The 12,580-nt window shown below is 41.3% G+C and overlaps 1 protein-coding gene across 6 annotated transcripts in view; it reads right to left on the bottom strand.

The window, feature by feature from the left end:
- Positions 1-368: 368 nt before the first annotated feature.
- myocd (myocardin) overlaps positions 369-12,580 on the bottom strand; it is a 91,394-nt gene continuing 79,182 nt past the window's right edge. For 3 of the 6 annotated variants that reach the window (XM_079594906.1, XM_079594905.1, XM_079594903.1), the window contains exons 11-14: positions 12,408-12,548; positions 11,154-11,279; positions 10,197-10,254; positions 2,332-3,219 (exon numbers count right to left, since the gene is read on the bottom strand). In XM_079594906.1, the coding sequence (XP_079451032.1) occupies positions 2,864-3,219; positions 10,197-10,254; positions 11,154-11,279; positions 12,408-12,548 (681 nt within the window). In that variant the 3' untranslated portion in view covers positions 2,332-2,863. Of the gene's footprint in view, positions 3,220-10,196; positions 10,255-11,153; positions 11,280-12,407; positions 12,549-12,580 lie in introns of all 6 variants that reach the window. The other 3 variants (XM_079594904.1, XM_079594908.1, XM_079594907.1) reach the window with 3 other exon arrangements.

The following is a 12,580-nucleotide window of genomic DNA, read 5'->3' on the forward strand; positions in this document are numbered from 1 at the left end:
ATTTAAACCGATAAACTGACACAAAGACGTTTGAATATGTGTGTATGGTCCTCCTTCCGCACATCTGTAAACACTGACTCGTCAAGCGTGACCTTTACAGCGTAACTGCGTATTACGTGACGTCACGAACGCGCATCACAGAACAGAGCAAGGCGAGCGCTTGTGCTTATAAAACTCAAACTTGTTTATTTATGTTTGAAATGCCGATGGTTTCGCTAGATAAGAGCCGTATTCATCGTCTGGTGTCGTTTAAAGCCCGTTGAAGCGGCGCTGACACTGTCATCTGGACCTTGACCCGTTTGGGGCCCATTGACGTCCATTATATGGAGAAATGTGTTCATCAAAAACCTTCATTTCTTTTCCACTGAAGAAAGAAAGACATGGACATCTTGATGACATCGGGGGGAGGAAACTATCAGCAAAAGTTTTTTAAAAAGTGAACTAATCCTTTAATAAAAAGGGATTTCTCATAAATATGTCAAATATGCCAATGGAAAGAAAAGGTAGAAATAAATACATCAGAGGAGAAAGAAAACAACTAAAAAGAGAGAATGAATGTTCAAAATAACAGGTGGAAGTAATAATAATTATGATTATAATCATGCAAAACAGACTTTGGGAAAGATGTTCGCAATATATAAAAAAGTCTTTTTTTTTATACAAAAAAATTCATTTGACCAGAGAATAATTCTCCAGTGATTATGAAGTTGAGATTTTATGTTTTTTATTATTAATCTAAAGAGAAAATACTCTCACGTAAAGCGTCGAGTGAAAAACAAAGGTTTGCACTTCCTAAATAAATTAATGGCATGATGATGGTGATGACGACGATGATGGTGATGATGATGATGATGACGATGATGATGATGATGATGATGATGGTGAAGATGATGATGATGACGACGACGATGATGATGATGATGATGACGACGATGATGATGATGATGATGATGATGATGATGATGATGACGGGGAAGGAACAGGAAATAATCTCATAAAGCGTGACGTACTACGGTAAGCTCAAGCTGTGAAGTGTGTATTAATATGTACAGTAGCACAGGTGATATTATACTGGTGTGATCATTAATGTGTGTTTTCCCCACAACACAATCTAGTGTGTATTTACAGACGGATACGGACGTCCCAGCTCGAATCCACTGAGTTCAGAGCGTCTCTGTTTCCAGTCATCAACACTTTCTCACGCAGATCCAGAGTTCAGATGGAGCGTGGTCAGCATCAGAGCTCCAGCATCCGGACGGCTGACATCACGAGCCGTGTTTCCGCACGGAACATTTTACATTTTTCTTTTGAGAATTGCAAGTTTATGTCGCAATCACAAGTTAGAGTCGCTCTCTTCAGAATTAAAATCTCCTGATAGTTTACTCTCCTCACGTCGTCCAAGATGTTCATGTGTGTCTCTCTTCAGTGGAACAGAAATGCAGGTTTGTATATCCTATCACATGACCATATCCGAACACATGACCATATCCGATCACATGACCATATCCAATCACATGACCATATCCGATCACATGACCATATCCGATCACATGACCATATCCGATCACATGACCATATCCGATCACATGACCATATCCGATCACATGACCATATCCGATCACATGACCATATCCAATCACATGACCATATCCAATCACATGACCATATCCGATCACATGACCCGCCGCCAGCCCTGCAGTGCGACCACTGCATATTTAATAATTTAATTTTCTCTCCCGCACGTCGTCCAAGATGTTCATGTCTTTCTCTCTTCAGTGGAACAGAAATGCAGGTTTGTGAGGAACACACTCCAGATGTTCTCCATATAGTGTCTTCAATGGTCCAGCGGGTCGAAGGTCCAGATGTGAGTTTCAGCTTCAAAGTCTCTCACGGTCCAGCCGAGGAATAAGAGTCTCATCTAGACACACCAGCGGCCATTTTATAATTGCGACACACGTTACGTAATCCTGATGAAAGGTCACGTGTGTTCTGGTTCAGAAATGTAGAGTAGGGCAAAAAACTCATTTTCTCCTCCAACTTCAAAATCGCCCGACATCGTGGTTTTACCTTTTCTATTTTATTTTTTTGTAAATGACGTTTGAGTCTTTACATGTTCTCTTTATAAACACTGGGTCTGTTCTTCCGCCGACGTCACGCTTGACCTTTCAACCTGATGACGTAATGTGTGGCGCATCACAGCTAGTGCAAGACCAGCATCTGTGGTTAAAAGTATATAAATGTGTATTTCTATATAAAATGTCCGCTGGTGTGTCTAGATGAGACTCTTATTCCTCGGCTGGATCGTGAGAGACTTTGAAGCTGAAACTCACATCTGGACTTCGACCCGCTGGACCGTTGAAGACACTATATGGAGAACATCTGGAGTGTGTTCCTCACACACCTGCATTTCTGTTCCACTGAAGAAAGAAAGAATATCATTAAAGCTAATATCATTATGAATGATACGAGACATCCTTTATCTTATGCTTCTGATTTACTGCCTCCTGGCTGACGGTGACGGTACTGTGTCCCCGATGCATGATCCAAACTATCTTTTATCCCCCAAGATATTCGATTTTTAAATTCTTTTTCAGTGTTGATTGATGTCGGTCTGGTAATCTTAAATTAGATTTATTAGATGTCATTTATTGTTTGTATATGCCAACTGTGATTCTTTAAATGTCTGTGTGAGCTCGCTGCAAACTACTTTCCCTACGGGGACAAATAAACACTACTACTGGGACATCTTGGATGACGTGGGGTAGAGTAAATCATCAGGAGATTTTAATCCTGAAGTAACTAATCCTTTAACATCTCAGAGTTGTGAGATAAGCGTCGATGACTCCGCTGGACCGGTTCCTCCTCACCAGTGATCGAGGTGCAGGTCCATGGCAGAGTTCAGGCTGATGTCGGTGACGTCCAGGAACTCTGTGTTGAAGATGTTCGGTCCGGTGAGAGGAAGAGCGTTCTGGTTCTGGAAGGAGTTTGGCGGAGTCAGATCCAGCCACTCCATGGTTTCCCAAGGCGAGTCCGTGAAGGTCATCCCGAGTCCCTGAGTCTCCATCTTCCCGATCCCAGGCGTGTCCATCATCAGTCTGTCGCTGAATCCTTCGCCTGCCTCGTCGGTGTGTGTTCGGCTCAGCAGCGCCTCCAGGTGGCCGTCTCCGGGCTCGTAAGCACACATGTGACTGTAGTGCCGGGGCTGGAACTTCGGGGAAACTGTAAGGTGAGGCACAACTTTGGTTACAGGAGCCTCTTCTTTGGCGTTAGCTGGCATTTCTTTAAAAAGAAGGAGGAGGACATCACAGCACACAAACACTAACTCAACACCAACACAACACCTGAGTGTGTGAAACACCAACTCAACATCTGAGTGTGTGAAACACCAACACAACATCTGAGTGTGTGAAACACTAACTCAACATCTGAGTGTGTGAAACACTAACTCAACATCTGAGTGTGTGAAACACTAACTCAACATCTGAGTGTGTGAAACACTAACTCAACATCTGAGTGTGTGAAACACTAACTCAACACCAACACAACATCTGAGTGTGTGAAACACTAACTCAACATCTGAGTGTGTGAAACACTAACTCAACACCTGAGTGTGTGAAACACTAACTCAACACCTGAGTGTGTGAAACACTAACTCAACACCTGAGTGTGTGAAACACTAACTCAACATCTGAGTGTGTGAAACACTAACTCAACACCAACACAACATCTGAGTGTGTGAAACACTAACTCAACATCTGAGTGTGTGAAACACTAACTCAACACCAACACAACATCTGAGTGTGTGAAACACTAACTCAACACCAACACAACATCTGAGTGTGTGAAACACTAACTCAACATCTGAGTGTGTGAAACACTAACTCAACATCTGAGTGTGTGAAACACTAACTCAACATCTGAGTGTGTGAAACACTAACTCAACACCAACACAACATCTGAGTGTGTGAAACACTAACTCAACACCAACACAACATCTGAGTGTGTGAAACACTAACTCAACACCAACACAACATCTGAGTGTGTGAAACACTAACTCAACATCTGAGTGTGTGAAACACTAACTCAACATCTGAGTGTGTGAAACACTAACTCAACACCTGAGTGTGTGAAACACTAACAACATCTGAGTGTGTGAAACACTAACATAACATCTGAGTGTGTGAAACACTAACACAACATCTGAGTGTGTGAAACACCAACACAACACCTGAGTGTGTGAAACACTAACTCAACACCTGAGTGTGTGAAACACTAACACAACACCTGAGTGTGTGAAACACCAACACAACACCTGAGTGTGTGAAACACTAACTCAACATCTGAGTGTGTGAAACACTAACTCAACATCTGAGTGTGTGAAACACTAACTCAACATCTGAGTGTGTGAAACACTAACTCAACATCTGAGTGTGTGAAACACTAACTCAACATCTGAGTGTGTGAAACACTAACTCAACATCTGAGTGTGTGAAACACTAACTCAACACCTGAGTGTGTGAAACACTAACTCAACATCTGAGTGTGTGAAACACTAACTCAACACCTGAGTGTGTGAAACACTAACTCAACATCTGAGTGTGTGAAACACTAACTCAACATCTGAGTGTGTGAAACACTAACTCAACACCTGAGTGTGTGAAACACTAACTCAACATCTGAGTGTGTGAAACACTAACTCAACATCTGAGTGTGTGAAACACTAACTCAACATCTGAGTGTGTGAAACACTAACTCAACACCTGAGTGTGTGAAACACTAACTCAACATCTGAGTGTGTGAAACACTAACTCAACATCTGAGTGTGTGAAACACTAACTCAACATCTGAGTGTGTGAAACACTAACTCAACATCTGAGTGTGTGAAACACTAACTCAACATCTGAGTGTGTGAAACACTAACTCAACACCTGAGTGTGTGAAACACTAACTCAACACCTGAGTGTGTGAAACACTAACTCAACATCTGAGTGTGTGAAACACTAACTCAACATCTGAGTGTGTGAAACACTAACTCAACATCTGAGTGTGTGAAACACTAACTCAACATCTGAGTGTGTGAAACACCAACACAACACCTGAGTGTGTGAAACACTAACTCAACACCTGAGTGTGTGAAACACTAACTCAACATCTGAGTGTGTGAAACACTAACTCAACATCTGAGTGTGTGAAACACTAACTCAACACCTGAGTGTGTGAAACACTAACTCAACATCTGAGTGTGTGAAACACTAACTCAACATCTGAGTGTGTGAAACACTAACTCAACATCTGAGTGTGTGAAACACTAACTCAACATCTGAGTGTGTGAAACACTAACTCAACATCTGAGTGTGTGAAACACTAACTCAACATCTGAGTGTGTGAAACACCAACACAACACCTGAGTGTGTGAAACACCAACACAACACCTGAGTGTGTGAAACACTAACTCAACATCTGAGTGTGTGAAACACCAACACAACACCTGAGTGTGTGAAACACTAACTCAACACCTGAGTGTGTGAAACACTAACTCAACATCTGAGTGTGTGAAACACTAACTCAACACCTGAGTGTGTGAAACACTAACTCAACACCTGAGTGTGTGAAACACTAACTCAACACCTGAGTGTGTGAAACACTAACAACATCTGAGTGTGTGAAACACTAACTCAACACCTGAGTGTGTGAAACACTAACAACATCTGAGTGTGTGAAACACTAACTCAACACCTGAGTGTGTGAAACACTAACTCAACACCTGAGTGTGTGAAACACTAACTCAACACCTGAGTGTGTGAAACACTAACTCAACACCTGAGTGTGTGAAACACTAACTCAACATCTGAGTGTGTGAAACACTAACTCAACACCTGAGTGTGTGAAACACTAACTCAACACCTGAGTGTGTGAAACACTAACTCAACACCTGAGTGTGTGAAACACTAACTCAACACCTGAGTGTGTGAAACACTAACTCAACACCTGAGTGTGTGAAACACTAACTCAACATCTGAGTGTGTGAAACACTAACTCAACACCTGAGTGTGTGAAACACTAACACAACATCTGAGTGTGTGAAACACTAACTCAACACCTGAGTGTGTGAAACACTAGCTCAACATCTGAGTGTGTGAAACACTAACTCAACATCTGAGTGTGTGAAACACTAACTCAACACCTGAGTGTGTGAAACACTAACTCAACATCTGAGTGTGTGAAACACTAACTCAACATCTGAGTGTGTGAAACACTAACTCAACACCAACACAACATCTGAGTGTGTGAAACACTAACTCAACATCTGAGTGTGTGAAACACTAACTCAACATCTGAGTGTGTGAAACACTAACTCAACACCAACACAACATCTGAGTATGTGAAACACTAACTCAACATCTGAGTGTGTGAAACACTAACTCAACACCTGAGTGTGTGAAACACTAACACAACATCTGAGTGTGTGAAACACTAACTCAACACCTGAGTGTGTGAAACACTAACTCAACACCTGAGTGTGTGAAACACTAGCTCAACATCTGAGTGTGTGAAACACTAACTCAACATCTGAGTGTGTGAAACACTAACTCAACACCTGAGTGTGTGAAACACTAACTCAACATCTGAGTGTGTGAAACACTAACTCAACATCTGAGTGTGTGAAACACTAACTCAACACCAACACAACATCTGAGTGTGTGAAACACTAACTCAACATCTGAGTGTGTGAAACACTAACTCAACACCTGAGTGTGTGAAACACTAACTCAACATCTGAGTGTGTGAAACACTAACTCAACACCTGAGTGTGTGAAACACTAACTCAACACCTGAGTGTGTGAAACACTAACACAACACCTGAGTGTGTGAAACACTAACTCAACATCTGAGTGTGTGAAACACTAACTCAACACCTGAGTGTGTGAAACACTAACTCAACACCTGAGTGTGTGAAACACCAACACAACACCTGAGTGTGTGAAACACCAACACAACACCTGAGTGTGTGAAACACTAACTCAACATCTGAGTGTGTGAAACACCAACACAACACCTGAGTGTGTGAAACACTAACTCAACACCTGAGTGTGTGAAACACTAACTCAACATCTGAGTGTGTGAAACACTAACTCAACACCTGAGTGTGTGAAACACTAACTCAACATCTGAGTGTGTGAAACACTAACTCAACACCAACACAACATCTGAGTGTGTGAAACACTAACTCAACATCTGAGTGTGTGAAACACTAACTCAACACCAACACAACATCTGAGTGTGTGAAACACTAACTCAACACCTGAGTGTGTGAAACACTAACTCAACATCTGAGTGTGTGAAACACTAACTCAACACCAACACAACATCTGAGTGTGTGAAACACTAACTCAACATCTGAGTGTGTGAAACACTAACTCAACACCAACACAACATCTGAGTGTGTGAAACACTAACTCAACATCTGAGTGTGTGAAACACTAACTCAACATCTGAGTGTGTGAAACACTAACTCAACACCAACACAACATCTGAGTATGTGAAACACTAACTCAACATCTGAGTGTGTGAAACACTAACTCAACACCTGAGTGTGTGAAACACTAACTCAACACCTGAGTGTGTGAAACACTAACACAACACCTGAGTGTGTGAAACACTAACTCAACATCTGAGTGTGTGAAACACCAACACAACACCTGAGTGTGTGAAACACTAACTCAACACCTGAGTGTGTGAAACACCAACACAACACCTGAGTGTGTGAAACACCAACACAACACCTGAGTGTGTGAAACACTAACTCAACATCTGAGTGTGTGAAACACCAACACAACACCTGAGTGTGTGAAACACTAACTCAACACCTGAGTGTGTGAAACACTAACTCAACATCTGAGTGTGTGAAACACTAACTCAACATCTGAGTGTGTGAAACACTAACTCAACATCTGAGTGTGTGAAACACTAACTCAACATCTGAGTGTGTGAAACACTAACTCAACATCTGAGTGTGTGAAACACTAACTCAACATCTGAGTGTGTGAAACACTAACATAACATCTGAGTGTGTGAAACACTAACAACATCTGAGTGTGTGAAACACTAACATAACATCTGAGTGTGTGAAACACTAACACAACATCTGAGTGTGTGAAACACTAACTCAACACCTGAGTGTGTGAAACACTAACACAACACCTGAGTGTGTGAAACACCAACACAACACCTGAGTGTGTGAAACACTAACTCAACATCTGAGTGTGTGAAACACTAACTCAACATCTGAGTGTGTGAAACACTAACTCAACATCTGAGTGTGTGAAACACTAACTCAACATCTGAGTGTGTGAAACACTAACTCAACATCTGAGTGTGTGAAACACTAACTCAACATCTGAGTGTGTGAAACACTAACTCAACATCTGAGTGTGTGAAACACTAACTCAACACCTGAGTGTGTGAAACACTAACTCAACATTCACACACTCAACATCTGAGTGTGTGAAACACTAACTCAACACCTGAGTGTGTGAAACACTAACTCAACACCTGAGTGTGTGAAACACTAACTCAACATCTGAGTGTGTGAAACACTAACTCAACATCTGAGTGTGTGAAACACCAACACAACACCTGAGTGTGTGAAACACCAACACAACACCTGAGTGTGTGAAACACTAACTCAACATCTGAGTGTGTGAAACACCAACACAACACCTGAGTGTGTGAAACACTAACTCAACACCTGAGTGTGTGAAACACTAACTCAACATCTGAGTGTGTGAAACACTAACTCAACACCTGAGTGTGTGAAACACTAACAACATCTGAGTGTGTGAAACACTAACTCAACACCTGAGTGTGTGAAACACTAACTCAACACCTGAGTGTGTGAAACACCAACACAACACCTGAGTGTGTGAAACACTAACTCAACACCTGAGTGTGTGAAACACTAACTCAACATCTGAGTGTGTGAAACACCAACACAACACCTGAGTGTGTGAAACACTAACTCAACACCTGAGTGTGTGAAACACTAACTCAACATCTGAGTGTGTGAAACACTAACTCAACACCTGAGTGTGTGAAACACTAACAACATCTGAGTGTGTGAAACACTAACTCAACACCTGAGTGTGTGAAACACTAACTCAACACCTGAGTGTGTGAAACACTAACTCAACACCTGAGTGTGTGAAACACTAACTCAACACCTGAGTGTGTGAAACACTAACTCAACACCTGAGTGTGTGAAACACTAACTCAACATCTGAGTGTGTGAAACACTAACTCAACACCTGAGTGTGTGAAACACTAACACAACATCTGAGTGTGTGAAACACTAACTCAACACCTGAGTGTGTGAAACACTAACTCAACACCTGAGTGTGTGAAACACTAACTCAACATCTGAGTGTGTGAAACACTAACTCAACACCTGAGTGTGTGAAACACTAACACAACATCTGAGTGTGTGAAACACTAACTCAACACCTGAGTGTGTGAAACACTAACTCAACATCTGAGTGTGTGAAACACTAACTCAACATCTGAGTGTGTGAAACACTAACTCAACACCTGAGTGTGTGAAACACTAACTCAACATCTGAGTGTGTGAAACACTAACTCAACATCTGAGTGTGTGAAACACTAACTCAACACCTGAGTGTGTGAAACACTAACTCAACACCTGAGTGTGTGAAACACTAACTCAACATCTGAGTGTGTGAAACACTAACTCAACACCTGAGTGTGTGAAACACTAACTCAACATCTGAGTGTGTGAAACACTAACTCAACATCTGAGTGTGTGAAACACTAACTCAACATCTGAGTGTGTGAAACACTAACTCAACATCTGAGTGTGTGAAACACTAACTCAACATCTGAGTGTGTGAAACACTAACTCAACACCTGAGTGTGTGAAACACTAACTCAACACCTGAGTGTGTGAAACACTAACTCAACACCTGAGTGTGTGAAACACTAACTCAACATCTGAGTGTGTGAAACACTAACTCAACACCTGAGTGTGTGAAACACTAACTCAACATCTGAGTGTGTGAAACACTAACTCAACATCTGAGTGTGTGAAACACTAACTCAACATCTGAGTGTGTGAAACACTAACTCAACATCTGAGTGTGTGAAACACTAACTCAACATCTGAGTGTGTGAATGAGACTGACCTCCGCTCTCGATGAGGACGTCCAGGAGCTCGTCCATCTGCTGGCTGCGCACCATCTGCTGGAACACACACATACACACACCGGGTCAGTGATCCACGCTTTCAGCACACCCGTCAGACGCTCAACGCCTGTTCTGTGCAAGCTGGTTTACGCCACGTCATGAAAAACTATAGAAAGCTAATTGTGATATTTTATCTCACAATTCTGACTTTTCCCGCCTCACAATTCTAGTTATCTCTAACTCTGAAATCAAGTCAGAATTACGAGAAATAAAGTCAGGGTTTAGAGAAAAGTCAGAATTACAAGAAATGAAGTCAGGATTACGAGAAATTAAGTCAGAATTATGAGAAATAAAGTCAGGATTTAGAGAAATAAAGTCAGGATTTAGAGAAATAAAGTCAGGATTTAGAGAAATAAAGTCAGGGTTTAGAGAAATAAAGTCAGGCTTTAGAGAAATAAAGTAAGGATTAAAATAAGGAAATTAATTAATCGTTATTTTACATTTAGGCCTAATTATTCATTTCTGTACCAGAACACTACTGTTAGACTTTGTAAGTTTGTTATTTAATATTCATCTCTGCTTGTAATTTGTGTATTTTTTCTTATTTTATTACTTGACTGTTTGTTTTTAAGAAGGTTTGAACTTTATCAGTTAGGCTAGTAGTTTTTGCTGTGGTATTGGAGTACTTCAAGTAATAAATAAAAATGTATTTATTATATATTTTAGTTAAAAAAAGTTTGCTGATCCGAAAAATGATCCGATACGTGGCTCAAAAACCATAAATGATCCGAACCGTGAGTTTTGTGATCCGTTGCACCACAGCTAACTGTCAGTGTCGGAGGGGTTTCCCTGAAGCACACAGGACTGTAACGCACAGGAAAGCTCTACAGACGCAGCAGAAGTGTGTGTGTGTGTGTGTTTGTGAGAGCGGTGAGTGTGTGAGAGTGTGTGTGTACCTGTTTCACAGCCTCCTCATAACACGGGGGTTTACTGAGGGACACAGGACAGTCTGAGCTACAGAAGACAGAGCTGGATGTGGGAGGCTGGGGCTCGAGGGGCCGGGGAGAGTGAGATCGAGCCTCCTACATGAGGAGACAAGCGTTACACAGGAGCGAGAGGGACGCGAGACGGTGTGTGTGTGTGTGTGTGTGTGCGGAAACGATATTCCTCAGGAGGATGGTGTAAACTCTGACCCAATGACAAGCATATTATGTGAGAATCTGGACCAATTCAAAGATGTGCAACAAAACATTGGTCAACCATCTTTAACCCTCTGGTGCTTTTTGCGTGTCGGACAAAAATGACTGATTTTTTTTATTTTTTATGAAAGGAATGTAGTATGTACTATATTTTAGTTTGATAATGTTTTTGGTTTAATATTTTGTATTTTTAGGGATTTTATGGCAATAAATTATATTTACGCTGTATTTATAATCCATTTATTCACTTTTTGAGTGTTGGCCATGAAAATTTAATTTCCAACTTAAACTGGTAAATCTTGAATGCTTTAGAGCGACAGACTGAAGTTTGATCTCTTTTTAAAGACGACACTTGGCAGATTATTGCTGAAGTGAAAAAAAGTGAACTTAAAAAAAAAAGAAAAAAAAAATGTTTATTGCTATGAAAAATGTGCAAAAATATCACGATTTATCTTTCGATTTTTATATGAAATCTATATTTTCAAAAACATGTTTTACTCTAAAACGGCAAGAAACCCAAAGCCATAAATCTAAACAAGTTGTGTTCAGAATGTGAGTGTGATATGTCAGTAAATGATCTCGCAGTGAGATGTTGTTCGGCTGCAGTACCGAATGCTTCCACTAGAGGAAACTCTCTCATTTACAGTGCGGCATTTCTGACCGCGAGGAGCACAAGTGTGACTGTTGTTTTCAGGACCATTTAACCTGTTCAGATCATGTCCATGATTTTTTTTGTGTTCACACAGAAAGTGCCAAAACCTTTACCAAGTTTCGTACCATTTCGATGAAGTTAAAAAATCAAATAAATAAAAAAACGTAAAAATTTTTGGTCAAAAATGACTGGGGAGCACCAACAGACGACCAGCGTAATTGAGACTTACTGTTGCAGGAGGTGCAGAACAGAATATGTGACGCGTGAGTGAGTGAGTGAGTGAGTGAGTGAGTGAGTGAGTGAGTGAGTGAGTGAGTGAGTGAGTGAGTGAGTGAGTAGAACTGGACTTCTTCACGTACTTTCTGCTGCAGGTTTGCGCTCTTGCTCTTGGACGAGCCTCTGGGGGTCATGCTGTTCTCTGGACTCGTGTAGAGCGACTGAAGGCTTCTGTGGTCGGATGGATACGAGCAGCTCGACTGACACACACTTTTCTGCTGTAACTGTGGCAGAGAGAGATGTTTCAGCAGCCAGT

Source organism: Phoxinus phoxinus, assembly GCF_949152265.1.
Source record: "Phoxinus phoxinus genome assembly, chromosome: 21".
NCBI lineage: Eukaryota > Metazoa > Chordata > Actinopteri > Cypriniformes > Leuciscidae > Phoxinus > Phoxinus phoxinus.